This window comes from Daphnia pulex, chromosome 3 (assembly GCF_021134715.1).
Source record: "Daphnia pulex isolate KAP4 chromosome 3, ASM2113471v1".
Taxonomy (NCBI): Eukaryota; Metazoa; Arthropoda; class Branchiopoda; order Diplostraca; family Daphniidae; genus Daphnia; species Daphnia pulex.
Window position 1 is genome coordinate 6873859 of NC_060019.1, and position 17217 is coordinate 6891075.

General features: G+C 38.6%; 1 protein-coding gene across 1 annotated transcript; it reads right to left on the reverse strand.

Moving 5' to 3' along the window:
* Positions 1–6783: 6783 nt before the first annotated feature.
* Positions 6784–13737, reverse strand: LOC124190355 (caseinolytic peptidase B protein homolog). The gene is made up of 15 exons (XM_046582980.1): positions 13370–13737; positions 11851–11929; positions 11167–11242; positions 10998–11094; positions 10825–10931; positions 10627–10741; positions 10455–10555; positions 10309–10386; positions 8893–8979; positions 8752–8826; positions 8522–8681; positions 8356–8426; positions 8212–8279; positions 7325–7376; positions 6784–7264 (listed from the first exon to the last, which is right to left on the reverse strand). Exons 1-15 carry the CDS (start codon positions 13629–13631, stop codon positions 6965–6967), a joined length of 1728 nt encoding a protein of 575 aa, XP_046438936.1. The 5' UTR covers positions 13632–13737; the 3' UTR covers positions 6784–6964.
* Between the last annotated feature and the right edge of the window lie 3480 nt (positions 13738–17217).

Consider the following 17217-nt stretch of genomic DNA (forward strand, 5'->3'; position numbering starts at 1 on the left):
ATAATTATTCATCAATGTTTGCATCCTTACATAATAAAGAGTATATAGTCGATTGCACCGTTGATTGACTGTTATCGAATTTTTGATAGTTAGGTTTGTTTGTTTCCAAAACATCTTCCACAAAATTTTCCAACAGATGTACGATTTCAGGTTTGCATATTTTGCCATTATTTTCTTGTGGTAATTCTATTTGCTTCCTAATCAAAAAAACGTTTAGCAATGCAAACGTGCAAGATTTAAGTTGGTTTTGTAACACAACTGTTGTAGTCACATTGTTGTGATTAATTTCTTTAAGTTAAAATACATTGCAGTCTAGAGAAGAATTGTTGTAGGGTTCTTTACCTTACAAGAAAATTTGCTTCTTTTCGAGAAATACAAATTAAAGAAATACCTGCCCAAAAATTAACTTTTGCTACGGGAGCAACTTTGCAGCTACACTCTTACTATTCCAGCATTCAAAAATAATGACCAAAAAATGCTGCCAAGAGATTTTGATTTCGTTGAAAGTTTACCACTTTAACATTTTAAAGTTGTTCTCTCTGTAGCAATTTTTCAAAGTTTATTAGTGGTATTGGTTAGTACAGAATTGCAAATACTATTTTTTTGCTTTGTACCATTCTAAATGGTTAAATTTTACTGCCAAGATGGAGAAAAACCGTTAGGCAATAAGCTGAAGCTGAAGAAGAGGTAATTTTAAAAGTAGTGAAACAAAGTAATTGATTTAAACCCATTCTATCGTATTCCAAGGTCTACAAATGTTTCAAAAGTTGAAGACTGCTCTCTAACCAATGTTGCAGATAAAAATTCCTTGAATAGCATTTCGGGAAATTCTTCACAAAATTTGGTGAAAGCAAGTTTTTTTTATTGCTTTGTTGAATCACTTTAATTTTACTCTTTTACTTGTACAATGAAACGTTGAATACCCTGTTGGAAGAAGTAGTAGCCACCTACGAATGGTTTAGTCAGGTGAACGAAAGACCTGAGGTATGTAAAAATTCCTAATCACGTATCTATGTCATTGTTTAATTGTTTTTGTATTCTAGTTGGTGAATGCAAAATGCCTAGATTCAAAGATTGTAGGGCACATCGAAATGTTGGGTCCAATCATTTGTGAATCGTTGCAAAAAAACGATATCGCTGTGACGTTACTCAATGAGTTGATTGACTTTAAAAGGCAGCACACTTTGTGTTTCTCCGACTTTTGTGATTCGACCATTTTTGGCGAATGTGCCACCGATAGTTTTGATGGGACGTTTAGTAACAGTGATCCAGCACCAACGATTGACATTATGTTTCATATCGTAAAAGGTTTGGAATAAGTGAATTGACGGGAAAACAGCATTTGGTCGTAGATGCTCTGCTTGCGAAAAAGGATTGTCTTGTTGTTGTGCCAACTGGTGAAGGAAAATCCTTGTGTTTCCAATTACCGGTCATTATCGACTCTGATGTCACGGTGGTTGTTTGCCCGTTGTGGTGTCGTTGATGGTTGATCAAGTGTTTCATTTTAAGAACTCTGGGTAACTTTCCTTTGTAATTTATTGTTATATCTCTTTTTTCAACAAATTGGTTATTTTTTATTAGATATCCACTGAAAACCGAAATGGAACGGTGGAAGAAACCGATATTTCTGAACCTTGGAAAACATTGTTTCGTGCTAATGGATGTTTTGATGTTTGGAGTAAATTAGTTTTTAGTAAATTTTAAAGTCCATGCTGATTTTGTTGTTCAAAATGAAGTTGCTGGCACGTTTTGTGATTGACGAAGCTCATTGTGCTCCTCAGTGGGGACATGAATTTCGGTATGCCACTTGTTTTGTTGTGGAATGTGTACAAATTCATTTTTTTCTCATTTTAAATAGTTCCGATTACCTCAAGTTGGGCCTTTTGAAATCGTCGTTTCCATCAGTGAGCACAGTTGCTTTAACTGCCACGGCGACACCTCAATCTAGATTCAAAATCAAAAGTTTGCTTAATCCTTGCGAGTAAGATTTTTCTGTCTTATATTGAAGCTCGACATGTTGATTCTTGTCTTTTCGTCATTTTGTGCCGCAAATTTACCAATTGTATTGCTCATATGGCGGCAGTTTGTCCACAGTAAATGTCCAACCGTTGCTTTCATAGCAGCACATATGTTATAGCAAAGGGTAATGAATTTTTAATTTCAATTGCTCGTTCGCGGCAGTCTTTTTCAATTTAGTATCTTCGAATTGCTTCGTAAATTCAATTTTTCATTCCCATTGTTTCTTCTTTAATTTGTGTTGCTCTTGTGCCATCATTTTTTCCACTGGAAATTTGTTAAAGTTGCTTTCTTTGCAGCCATATTTTTGGAAATTTTAATTTTTCCCCTTTTATCTATTCTTCACTTCTTATAATTGCGATTTGTAGTTGCATTAGGATTATTTCTTCGTGTAAGCGTCCGAATTTGAGGTTTTCAATCCTCCGCAAATCTTCAAAGTTCTGGGCGATCGAAGAAGTAACCAAAAAATTGAAAAGCGACTATGTTCAGCAATGTGTGATTATTTATTCGTTTTTTTCATAAGCTTCTGTCGTCGTCTTGAATTCCAGCCTGACGACAATTCCTGTCACCTGTTGAGTGTGTAACAACACTGTCACTTCAGGGAGCTGCTGTAAAAAGCACATTTTGGTAAAAATAAAAAATATTTATGTTTCCGTTGCCTATTGCCCAAAGTTGCATGATGAACTTGAAAATTAGGGCGATTACGCAACATCAATTAAACACTTTCCGAATTTCGCTGTATGCACTTTTGACATTGATGCCAATTTCAGAATGTTTGTATTCGCGTCGTGGACAACCTCCTTCGCTTCAACTCCTCCTTTCCAGCACATGTAATGGGCGTCTGTTCCGTCCTATCGGTGGCCCGAAACGCAAGCATCACCTTTAACATCAAGAAATTTTAGTTTGCCCAGCCACAAGTTCAATGGGTGAGTTTCCAAATCCAGCAGGGCGGTGTCGCTGTAGATCCTGATAAATTGTGGGCTATTTCGGACTTCATGCGTCCAACGAACATCACCGAGCTCCACTAGTTCATGGGGCTCGTTGAGCAAATTGCCGGATTTTCCACGGAGGTGGTCGCAGCTAAGAACCCTTTGCGTCCTCTATTGAGTACCCGCAACGCATTCAACTGGACCGAAGACCATGAAATCGCGTTCACGGCAGTCAAAGCCGCACTGACAGCGCCCTATCCTGGCTAACTTCGATCCGGATCTGAAAACGTCCCTCCAAGTGGATGCCTCCCGCAAGCATGGGATGGGTTATGCTCTGCTCCAGTGACACGGATCGACATGGAAGCTTGTGGACCCCAACTCCCGCTGGTGCACCAACACCGAGTCTAGATACGCCATAGCGGAGTTAGAATTGGTGGCTGTAGAATGGGCGATGAGGAAATGCCGTTTGTATCTGCTGGGCCTTCCTCATTTCCGTCTCGTTGTTGACCATCAAGCTCTCGTCACCATCTTGGACAAATATACGTTGAACGCCGTCGAGAATCCAAACTGCAGCGTCTGAAAGAGTGCCTTACTCCTTTCATCTTCACAACGAAGTGGCGCAGAGGCCGCGATCACGCCATTTACGCTTTATCTCCAGCTCCCGTTCACGACCCGGGCCCAGACAACGAAGCAACCAACACAGACACTTCGTCCTTTGCCCGACTCGTCGTTTTAGGGCAGATCCAGGTCTTGCAACGCGACACCGACGGCAACGGCACCACGGAGCCCAATCACAGCACCGAACCAGACCACCTGCCGGATCCCATGCTGGAAAAACTGAGAGCGGCGGCTGCAGCCAACGCGGATTACAGAGACCTTGTTGCGCCCATTTTCAACGAGTTCCCCACACCTCGAGACAAAACAAAGATGTCCGTACGTCGGTATTGGTCCATTAGAGAAGCATTATCGGTCGACAACGGGATCGCCCTATTCGGCCGCCGGATCATCGTTCCGCAATCCGCCCGGCGCGAGTTATTAGAAAAGCTCCACGAGGCCCACCAGGGTACGTATAAAGCGGCGGGCCTGGCAGAAAGTCTACTGGCGGGAATTTCCGATGAGATCACTTTCTTAGTAGAGAATTGTCAACCATGTCAGGAGCGTCTGCCCCATCAGCAACAGGAGCCGGGAGCCCCTCTTGCGCGACCCCTTGCCCACGCGGGTGTTCGAGGACGTCTCTATACGGACCTCTTCCAGTTCGGCCGGCTCCACTTTTTGGGCTGGCAGGGGGTTCAGCATCAATGGCTGGTTCGGGCTGGCCCGTTGTTCATCAATGGCGCCATGATCCGTCCGCCCGTGAGGTTTCTCAGGCCATCGTGGAGTCATTTACCAATCACGGCGTCCCGGCGAGGCTTCGATCCGACAACGGCCCAAAATTCGAGGCTCACGCCTTCCAGTCTGTGTTGCGCAAATGGGGAGTTGTTTGGGTCAATTTTACTCTGTGTTATTCCCAGAAGAACGGACATGCAAAGGCGGCGGTGGCGGCCATGAAGGATCTCGTAGCCAAAATTGCGCCAACCAGTGACGTGACGTCGGAAGCTTTCGTCCAGGGGTTCTGGAGTTCCGGAATACCCCCAGAGAAAATAATGGACTCTCCCCGGCAAAGATGGTGTTCGGCCATCAACTGCGATCTATCATTCCGGCACATCGTTCTTCCTTCAAGACCCGTTGGCAGACACCAGACAGTTGTGGAAGCAAGATATCGCCAAGCAGAACTTGGCGCTTCCATTAAATTCCGCTATGACGAGCATGCCCGCTACCGACCGTACCGCATCAAATTCACGAGCGGTAGCGTCCTATGGCGTAATCGACCTTTCCTCAGCCCCATGACGGCGATTCAGGGCAGCAAAGCAACTTCCACCTGCGAGGCGAGCGGCGATGGAGATCGCGAGTTGAGCTGTAGCCGAACGGGTGCGAACGGAACCCCCACTCCTTCCAACGCAGCAACTGCTCTGGCCACGAGCAATAAACTTCCCTTACCGATTTTACGGCGCGGAGCGCGCGCAAGAAGAAACAGGGTTCATGAGGAGTCAGTTTTAGTTGTGTAGAGGCTGGAAGTGAACGCTGAAGCGGTGTTACCTGGGAAAACAATTACGATTGCACTTAGCAACCAGAGAAAGACATAACAATTTCACGCATTATCGAGTCAGATGAGCATTTTCTACTAATTTTGATTAGTATTGGTTCGTAAAATATATTACATAAAATTGATAATGAATCGTACAAGTCAAATGTTGAAGTGGATACATCGAGGGATTGGGATGCGAGAGGACCGAGTTTAGATCCATGCAAGGGGCATATATTTGTTTCACTCATTTTAATTTCTTTGTTTCGACATCCATTTGACGTTCATTTTCGGACGTCAAATGGAGTACCAGTTTGGACGTTCATGGGATTGGACATTTTGACGTCCAAAACAATAAAAATAACATCCAGCCCAAACAGTGCGGACGACTTTGAAACGTCCTATGGACGTACGTGTGCTAGTAGGGAATCAACGTAAGTCGAATGGTATCCAATATTTTAAGCCGGTTATTTGGCATTAAGTCTTCGTACACTTCAATCGGAGCATTGTTCATTGCTAGATGAATCAAATCGCTTTTAGCTAACGCAGGGGTCGACATATCGATATAAAGCGCTCACTCTACCCGTGGAACGGCGGCCTTCAAGGTGGAATATTCTGGTTTACCTATCTAAACAATTCTTCTTACAGATAGCTGGGCAACGGAAAGTTTGTTCTCAACACACTATAATAAGAGCATCGTCATAGAAAATTTCCAGGATGCAATTCTGGGAGTAGAGTGAATACTAGACTTCGAATAGTTAAGGTAGAGCTAATTGAGTACAATTAGAAAATTTCTCAAGATCGCGTAACGATTGATGAGTATTTGGAATTATATTGAATTAGAGAGACCTTAACTAAGTTAAGGAACCCACTCACCATCCCAAAAGTTGTTTAAAAGTTCTTTTGTATTCATAGGGGTCGTGGGAATGGCTATCGACCGTCACTCAGTCATCAAGATGTAGAGGATTCCGTTACTAACAGAATTGCTATTTATTAGTTAGGTATAGGAAGCCTGAAGGCAGCGAGTGGCATAAACGTCCGAAGAAGGAAACCCGTTTTTATTTTGCTTTTGTGTCAAATGGCTGTAGACATCAATCGTGCGATCTCGAGCAATTTTCTACTTGTATGGAAATTTTGGGTCTAGATGAGATTACTAGATGGCGTGTGCCATCTAGTAGAAGTAGGGGAGACCGGGGCTATGTGGGACATGGGGCTACATGGGACATCGCAGTTTTGAGCATGTTCCCGTAATTTTTTTTAAATAATTTTTTTACCCAACATGGGGCATGGTAAATGCTCAAATATAGTAAAAAAATTATTTAAAAAAAATTACGGGAACATGCTCAAAACTGCGATGTCCCATGTAGCCCCATGTCCCACATAGCCCCGGTCTCCCCTACTAATACAACATCTTTCCCCCATATGATATGCAAACAAATACACAAGAGATAAGGAAAACTACTAGCTGAGTAAGGACGAAGCACGAGGGTGAATGGAAGATTGCCGACAAATGATGAAGATGAAGAATAGCAAGATGACAAGAAGATAATGATTGACAATGATCGATGAAAATGATGAAAAATGGGAACAATAGAACTCCAAAAAATGATGAGAAAGAAGCGATGGGTAGGCTACACAGTTTTGTTGTATTTTTAAGTGAATGAATGCCCGCTGCGTTTTGGCAATGTTAAAAATTTATAAACAAATCGAAACAAATAATGTGTCATCTAATTTTATTTGCGTTCAAAGTTCCCTTGAATACAACATTACATTTGATGGGGAAATCAATTACAATCAAAGTTATTATAAGGTTCGTCAACACTTTTCATCAATATATCAATACGTATTGATTTATAATAGAATCAGTTCGCTGTGAAACGGCTGTTGGAGGCAAATGTCACAGAGAAGAAGAAACTGCTGTAAATTCGACACTGTCTTTATTTTTAATACGCAAGCGGATTTGTGGATTACGCGCTGCATCAGTTGAAGATCCATTCCCGCCATAGTCAACGTATAGTTGTAGTGAAGCTCCACGTGGAAAGCCGTGAAGTTCTTGAAAATTAGAGAGAAGGCTTGCCGCCTTCCGTTCCACTTCATACTTGACACTCCGGGCCCCATAAGCCACCTTGTATCCAAGGCATAGTACATCCAGCACTTCTCCGTCCCACGATAAGTCCACGTCATATCGATCTTTAGCCTAATTATTTTACTAGTTTTTAAATAGTGCTTTTACCTTCAAAGAAATTTTGGAATTTACCTTTTTGACCAAAAAGTCTAGTTCTTTTTTTACAAGCTGATGGATTTCATCACTGTTTGAAAAATCAACTTGATTAGAAAATTTTGTGTTAAAACTTAGCCTTAGAAAAGCTAATCCAAAATTATCTCCGTAGGATAAAAATTGGATTTTGGGGGATTTTAAAAAAATTCCCTTTCCCGTAAGCTGTTCTTATCTGTCCGGAAACATGAGGTGGGTACTCTTAAATTTGTGAATAGAGGAAGTGACTGACACATATTTCCCCCCTTGTTTGTGAACACGCTCTTGCGGAATCAACCAAGTTCTTGGTTCCCCTGTTCATTTCTTATGGGGGGGAGTTGTCTCGCAAAACTGTCAATTATGAGTTAACAGCAGGATACCAGAATAATTTGTTTAGTGGAAAGGTAAGTAAAACAGCTTAATTTTAATACACATTTTTATTATGTATATTACGAAAAATACATCAAATTTTAAGGTTTCCCTTAATGTTTATTGTTTTAGAGATCCAATCAATAGAGAATCGGCTCAAGGGAAGAAAAGGTAGAAGAGGAAAATATTGGACCCCTGTTTTCATACTTTACTCCTCTCCCTTTTCTTCTCTCGGGCCCATTCTCTATGGATTGGGTCTCAAAAGCAGTATACATTAAAGAAAACGTTTAAATACATAATAAAAATGAGTCCAAAATATAGCCTTTTTTACTGACCTTCCACTAAAATTATTCTCGGTATCCTGTTGTAAAGTGCAACTCATAACTAATAGTTTTGCGAGACATCTTTTTCCCCAGAAGAAATGCATAGGGGAAACACGAACTGTGTGCCAACATGGTGGATTCCGTAAGAGTGCGTTCATAAACAAGGGGGAAGGTACGCGTCAGTCACTTTCTCTATACCTTGAAAAGGGTAAAAAGTAGACGATTTCATTTATTCTTCCAAGAAATTCATCACGACCAAAGTGCCGCTAAAATCAAAAGATTTCATAAAAATTATTTGTAATGTAATTAAAATTTTAAGCTCTTGTGAAAAATTATGAATACCTTGAGGATGGGACGAATAGTGAACTCGTCAAATTCCCGAGATATGCAAAGAGATAGGGAAGGAATTTCGGCTACAAAAAGTAAGTAGAGCAAAACATATAAAATAAAAAATTAATTTTCAACATAAAAAATCTAACAATGAACGTCAAAAACCCGAATATTCTACCTTCTTTATCACTTTGTGTTCGTTGTTTAGCTGCTACTTCAGCTTTTTGACGAAGTTGTTGGGCATGATTGGCGATTTCATCATTGGCTAAATTTGAAGTCATAATGAAAATGGCATCTTTGCAAAATATCGTTTTGCCTCTTCCGTTGGTAATTCTTCCCTTTAGAAAATTAGGAATAAATTAATCCATTTTCGTTGCACAAACTTTAAACAGCTAGTCCAAACCTTACTTCGTCAAATAGCTGGAGAAGAACCGTCAATACATCGGGATGTGCCTTGTCTACCTCATCAAGTAACACGACAGCCTAAGAAATAACAAACAACCGTGAAATATTTTATTTTTATAATTAATGCATAAAAAATGTGTTTACGTAAGGACATTTTTCAAGTTTCTTTGTCAGCTGTCCACTTTCTTTATAACCAACATAGCCAGGAGGAGATCCAATTATTTTGGAGACCTAAAAATAAAAAATGTCAACATGATCTGAAACAACTAGATTCCTTCTGGCTAAATCTTCTGGTCTAAGCTTGCAAAAAATAAAAACATAATTGTTAACATAGATGATCGAAATGTTTAGCGTAATGGATTGCAGTTTCGCCTGCCACTACGAAGACCGTGGGTTAAAATCTCAATGAAGTTGTAATTATTAGTTATCGAATAAAAAAAAATAATTTAATAAAGTGGAAATTGTTCACAAAATTTATCGGGAAATTATTAACTGCTATAAAAGACAAAGAAGCTATAAAAAGAACATATCAACTTTAACATTTGATATTTAAACGCATTTAGCACTTCTTGGGTTTTGCGGCTTTACAAGATGGACGAACAAATAGAGTTGGCTAACGTCCGAAGTTGCCAAGTCGATTAAAGCAAACACAAAATTTTGGACACGAACTCTTGCATGGCGGCTTATGGAGTTTCGCCGGTGTCGTTCTTAGTTTAATGTTTCCCATTTCAGTCGTCTTCAGTTTCCATTCATAATTGGATTTATTTTCCCTCGATATTCATGGTAGTTTATTTATTATTTTTTTTTTGTAAACGTCCCTACCGTGTTTACAAAAAAAATATCGCCATTTCCTGCCCCAAGGGAAGAATGGAGAGAAGAGACGAAGGAAGAAACTAAGAGGAGACAAAGGGGTGCGCGGGGTTCTCTTTCCTCGGGGCAGGATATAGTCTTTGAAAAAAATGCCTTTTACTTAAAAATTAATAATAAACAAACTACAATGACCATCGAGGGGAAATAAATCTTAAAAGATTACCTGATAACTAAGGAATGTAGTTATATAATTAAGAATAGCAACTAAAGAGGACTGAAATGGAAATCATAAATCTAAGAATGACAACGGCGAAACTCCATAAGTGCCATGCAAGAGTTTGTGTCCAAAATTTTGTTGACGCTTAAATAAAACTCGCAACTACGGACGTTAGCCAACTCTAAAAAACTAAACCCAAGATTGAAATATTGAATGCGTAATATAATCAAAATATATTTTCAACCGTTTCAGTTCTCGAATTTTAATTCAAGACTCCCTGGGGTTTAAAAAGAGATTTTTTTAACCGGGAACAACTATTTCAAGAGTAAACTATAATTAAGTATTAAGAAACCAGTTTCTAAAAAAATGGGCCAATCAGAAGAACCTAATCGGGAATAAAGGCTTCTGAGCCTAACTAAGTTTCTATATCACTAACACGAACTCAAAACCTTCGGTATATTCCCAAGAATGAATTTTACCCTCAGGAAGGAATTATTACAAAACCCAAATAGTACTTTGATTATTAGGTATACCTCGTTTTTGTGCTGGTATTCGGACATGTCCAAACGAATGAATGCTTCGGAATCTTTCGGGTTCAAATAATTAGTAACCTTAGGAAATATTAAAAAATGAATTTAAAAAAAATAACAACTTTCTAAGATTTCGTTTAGCTTGTAACTTGTTTAGCGAGTTCAGTCTTTCCAATTCCCGATGAGCCAAGGAAAAGGAAAACCAAAGGACGTTCCTCGTTGGCCCAACCACTTTCTTTCCTTCGTATAGCTATTTTGAACCCAAAGAAAATCATAATACAAAGACATACACGAAAAATCAATAAAATAAAATGTTCCTACCGGATGAAACCGTATCAATTGCCGCCTTTTGACCAATAATTTTTCCTTTTAACCATAAGTCAAACGGATATTTACGTCTCTTTTCTACTGCTCTTTCTTCTACCATGTTCTCATACTGTTTAAAGTTATTGTCAATTGTTTAAAAATGTTAATGAAAATCATTTCCACGGAATCAGTTACTTTGATAATGTAACTCACTAAAAGCTTTCTTGTGGCATAACTACTAGCAAAATCAAATGGCTTCTTTCCACTGAGATTTGCAAGTGATGGATTGGCTCCTGCATCCAATAAAGCTGCTACACAAGCTAAAGAGAAAATTAAGACACTATTATATGAAAGAGCAAGACATTATTCTTTTGTTTTTTTCTTGCCGGCGTCGTCAATAAAGCAGGCATAATGCAACGCCGTGCACCCACTGAAAATGAAGCGATGATTAAGATCATGTCCTAAATCTGGGTTAGCTCCACACTGTATAAAGAACCAAAAAGTATTTTACACGGTAGTTAATAAATAGGTGTAAGTATTTAACTGATATCCTACCTTCAACAAAACTTTAATAACATGGACATTTCCTTGAACTGCTGCAATATGCAGAGGAGTCCATCCTAAACTATTTCTAATTTAAAAAGTTTTTGTTTAAGTAAAATATTTTGCACCTTACGTGTGGAATACTCCAAATATCGAGACTTGCTATTACACCTCTGGCAACAATGCCGAATTCTTTCTTAACGCCCAAATTATTTTTCGACTGTGGTGAGCCATGGGCCCATGGCACGAGGAAATTTACGAACAAAAAAAAATTCTAACCTGGTTACAATTAGTATATTACAAAAGAGTATCTGATTTTAGCACGGCAATAAACAATGAGCCGATTAGGTTTAACAATTTTTTAAACATTTGTTTCGAACGTGCAACGCTGCTGTAAACATAGTTTTTCGCCTGCTAGAAAAACCGCAGGCATTGTGCCTAGCTTATACCGGCTTTTCAGATTCAAGAATATATTGATTCAATGAATACATGTCACGAAAACAAAAACTGTAACAAGGGGCTTCATTTCGCGTGAGTAAAGGGCTTCAGCAGAAGCAGACGAAAAATAATTTTGAAAAAATAAAATGACGTCAAAAGAATTTGGCAACCCCGCCGGGAGGTGCAATAGGTCTGAGATTTTTTCTGTTTAATTTCTACTACCAGAATGTTTCATAAACAAAATTTAATAACACCAACCTTTGATTTGGATCTTCGCCATTCTTACAGAGAAGTTCAACAGCAATTGCATCTCCATTTCTGGTAGCTTCGAACAATTCTAACACATCGAATATTCTAAATTATCTTTTCATACACATACAGTACCCATCAAGCTATTAAGAACACTCCCCTCGTTTTGCGTGCTTTCTTATGGGCTACGTGTCTCATTGCAACTCAAATAACTATTGAACGGCAAGAGATAGAATTTTTTTTTCTTTTTTTCCCGAAGAGAAGAAAAGACGATCTACAAATCATACACACTTGACATTGTCGTAGGATGTACCCCCACGTCTCTACACCCTCGCTTACCAATTAAGAACACCCCCTTTTTCCCCCATTAGCACCGTGTTAAAACCGGCTTTTTCTAAAATCGAAAAAAAATACTTTGAATGGCGCTAAAATACTTTTCTTTACACCAAAAGATTTGGCGTCGTTTATTTAATGGAATCATAAATTTATTTAAAAGGAATTTTTTTGAAGCCCTTTCCTATCTCTTGTAGTTTACTCCCTCCAAAAATGAGGGTCGAAAATCGTAACTTCTCCTTGTGCCTCTAGGGGTACTGGTGCTAAGTATTTTTGTTCGATTTTAGAAAAAGCCGGTTTTAACACGGCGCTTATGGAGAAAAAGGGGGTGTTCTTAATTGGTAAACGAGGGTGTAGAGACGTGGAAGTACATCCTACGACAATGTCAAGTGTGTATGATTTGTAGATCGTCTTTTCTTCTCTTCGGGGAAAAAAAATCTATCTCTTGCCGTTCAACAGTTGTTTGAGTTGCAATTAGACACGTAGCGCCATAAGAAAGCACGCAAAGCGAGTGGGTGTTCTTAATAGCTTGGTGGGTACTGTACAATAGGCCTACCTCCCCAAAGTTTGGGAACGCGCGAGAGAACCTTATGTAAAAAGGCGATCTTCGCAGCGTTCCCGAAAATCAAATTTTTGACGGGGGACAACGACATTTTTTTAGTAGTAACCACGGGGGTTGGCTGAATTTCTCAGATTTTTATTGTAAAGGGCATGGTAGCTATAAATGGAAGTCAAAGTTTGGGAATGCGCTATGGAACCTTACTGCAATTCAGCTACTTGGCCGGTCTATTAGTAGGGAAATAATTAGCTTACAACAACGCGAAAAGGTTAAAAATAAAGAACTTCGATAGCTATGTAAACTGTGCTAATTCAAATTCTTTTACTATCATTTAATATAGTGAATTTCGAATTAAAAATTGATTTTATTATTTTAGCCCATTTTCCCCCTTCTATTGCATCCCGCGTTGTTTGATTTCTCTTTTATTTTTGTAGGAAGGCTAAAAATCCCCTACTAGAACAAAGGGGAAATTTTCCCACCTCCGAAAAAAAGACAAAACAGAAAACATTTCGTTGTCCCCCCGTCAAAAATTTGAATTTTGGGAACGCCGCGAAAATCAAATTTTTACACAAGGTTCTCTCACGCGTTCCCAAACTTTGAAAAGGTACTGTATATATCAACATAACATCTACATACCATAAACTCTACTGGGTTTGTTGTTTTTATCATCTTTTTTTGCACAATGTGCAACCATGATGCCAAAAGGAATAAACGACATCACACACAAATTTTCATTTAGAGAGGTGTAACTGGAATGCCGAAATCTTCGGCCACTGTAGTTGTTCAATAAAAAACTGTATGGCAGTAGAGAAGACTCTCGCCCCTTATAAAAAAACTGGTAAGACTGTTTTTTGGAAAAATATCGAAATACCCTTAAAACGTTTTGAAAATGTTGCATTTTTGTTAAAAGTTCTTTTAACTCTTTCTAGAAACGACTTTATGATGAAACTTCTCAAAAAACTTCCAACGCAAGTTGCAAGATCGACATCCCGCACAGGAGTTATCTCGACTTGATAACACACTATATAGGCAGAGTAATCATTATCATTTGTATTACAGGCAGAGTAATAGATAATCATATCTATTGCCGGCCTGCAGCAGATTAGTAGATAATCATATCTATGAAATGCGAAGCTTTGTGCACAGCCTAAGTAACCTTAAATTTTGTTATAAGTTTACTGTATCACCCTGCTCAACATATTCTTTTCCACCCTATCTATGACCTCTTCCCCGTCTTTAATTACCTTCTCTTGCGGTAGACAGTCTCAACCGAAGCATAGGCCGCGCATAAACTCCAGTTGCGTTCTTGGGAGGACGGCAACAATGTACAGAAACAGAGACAAAAGACCAGTCTAAACCAAAATAGTCCAGTTCTTTCATGTAGCCTATTGTTCTACAGTACAGTACCCACCAAGCAATTAAGAACACCCCCTCGTTTTGCGTGTATTCTTATGACGCTATGTGCCCCGCAAAAACTCGAATAACTTTTTAACGGCTATAGATAGAATTTTTCCCGATGAGAAGAAAGAACGATCGATAAAACATAGATACATGACATTTCTGTAGGACTTGCCCCCACGTCCCTACACCTCGTTTATAGATTAAGTACACCGCGTTTCCCTCCAAAAGCGCAGTGTTAACTGACTTTTTCACAAATAAAAAAAAACTTTTCTTTGTGCCAAAAGTTTCGGCTTCATTTACTTAATAGAATCGTGAATTTATTTCATTGAAAAAATTTAAGACCCTTTCCTACCCCTTGAAATTTGCTTCCTCCAAAAATGAGGGGCAAAAATCGTATCTTCTCCTCCAACCACTAGAGGCGCTGGCCAGTGCGCTTTCTAGATAACAAAAACCCCAAGATTTTAATGGCGGGACTAAGTGAATGAAAATTTAAGATGTCTTGGTTGAATTCTACTTACCAATTACAGTCTTATGAATAATTAGACGTTGAGAACGTGAGACACCCAAAATTTTAAAAAAATATATTAGGGTGATTAAAAATCGTTGCAAAGCCGTAATTTTGCCATACAAATATTGGCCCACATAGATATCTAACTAATTTAGTAACTCGGAATAAATAAAAAAATTGAATGTGCATTAATTAACTGTCGTTTTGCTATTGAAAACTCAAAATTGAGTTCTTTGCATTTTTTTTTAAATCTGGAACGCGCATATGCCAGCGCCCTTAGTGGCCGGAGGAAAAGTTGGGCCATTCCAGGGTATTTAAATTTTATTTGTCACGGTATCTCACCAATTTTGATGAAAAAAATACTGTTGTAAGTCATGGTTATAGTCATCCGTGAAAGTTTCTTGAGCAGGCAAATGGCTCTCTATGTTTTAAGTTTAATTTGAAGGAAGGGATACTACGGTGCCTACCGTACCCCCAATATTTTACGCCTTTTTCTCTTTTTCTTTCTTAGATAAAGGAAGAGAAGAATGGAAGGAAAACAAAAGGAAATGCAACATTGCCATCACTCTCTAAAAAAAGTATTTTCATGAATAAAACTGTAAATGTAGACAAAAGCGTAGGTGACAACCGATATGAATTTCGTAGTCAATAGAAATAAAACTGGAGCGGATAAAATGTCATTGATTTCTGACGAAGCTCGACAGAGGCTGTCAAATATCTTGGCTCTTTGTCTCAATGTTTTAAAGTTTCCGTCCCTACACATAAATAACTTGAATTTTATGTCATATCAATTATTATCATTGAATTATTATTACATTATACCTTTTAGATAGATTGATGTGTTCACTCGTCATCAACATGTCATCATCAAACAAGTCAGAGTGGATGAATAAGAGTTGTATGTAATGGGCGATTATGTGATAACATAAATGAGACAAAAAGAATGTACAATCTATCATAATATTGATTAGTGTGAGCATAAACAACACACTAATTATAATAATAATAATAATAATAATGTAATACATATTTAACGTGCACTTTTACAAACAATATGGACAAAGGCACGGCAATGACTTGGGGAAGAGGAAGCATATAAATTTCAGTTTTCAAAAGCAACACGACAGAGATGGGTTTTCAAGGAGGAGCGGAACTGTGCCAACGTTGTAGAAGATCTCACAGAAAAGGGCAATGCGTTCCAGATTGCTGGGCCAGCATATGAGAAGGAGGTGGAGCCATACTTCTTTGTTTTGATTCTTATGAACAAAATGTTTGATTTTGCTAGCGAGAGCGACTCAAGTGCAGAAATTGACACAAACAACATACCAATAGCCTATAATCAAAATAGGAATGTTTAAGTTACGCATGTACGTATGATTTTAAATTCCCCCGAAATTCCTTTTTAAATTTGACAAAAACAACTCACCGATACGTTGACTATAATAAATCCGATAATAAATCGTTCCTTAATGGAGCTTTTGCTGTGCTGTGCAAGATATTTATCTCCAAAAAGGTGCTCGACTTCTTGCACAGCTTCTACCGCATTCCACAGTCGACGGAATCGCAACGCGATAGGGAGAGGTGTACTAGTTGTCGCTTTTTTTGTTTTTGAACCCCGGCCCCACTTCTTTATTTTTCAATATTTTTTATCCCCGCTAGGCTTTTAAAAAAAGAGGAAAAAATTTGCTATAAAAAGCGTATTTTTAGTTTCTGACAATTTGCTTTGTTTGAAACCAAAAGCGCTTTGAAAATGAAGGAGGGTGGGTCGATTCGGGGGGCAACATGCTCATGTACGCGGGGTAGGATGGCCCATGTTATTCTTACGGGCTAAAAGAACACCTGGCGATGGTGTCATCAACTAAATTTTCCGAAAAATATTCCCTCCCATCTCTAACCCAGCAACACAAGTTGCCCCGAGAAAAGGTTTCTTTGTTATTATTGCGTTTTCAAGCAACAATTTTGTTAATAAAAATAAATAAAAATTGGTTTCTGAAAGAGGAAAGAATTTCCTTTCAGAAACTTATTTTATACAAGTTTTAAGTTAACTAGGGAAGTCCACAAAAGAAAAAAGAAAACGAAATGGACGACACGATTTAAGGGCCACAATTTTTTTTAGTTGTTGTTTCCATACTACATGGACTATTTCCGTAATTTTGTTTTTTAAAGATGCGCATTATTAAAAACTATAACTGGTAATTTTAAAAATGCAATCCCTCGGTCGCAAGAGGACGAAAAACGCTGGGTGCCAAGTTACCCACTACCTTAATTGCCCCGTTCTCCCTAAACAGCGAGATAATAAAATCTCAGCAAAGCGAGAATTTTGTGTTACAGAAAAAAGTATAAGGACAGTAACTGGCATTATACTTTATCAGTTGATAAACTCTCTCCCACATCATTGGAAAAGAATGCCATTGTTACAACACTTACGATCTGAAAAATTTAAATCAAGACGAACCACCAAGTGGTGCGATGTTTAAAAGAGAAAGTGAATTTTGCAAATTTTTGGGTTGCCAAATCTTGTTCTATTGTATAAGGAATCATGCCACAGGTTTGAAACAGGCTAACAAAGGGTGTA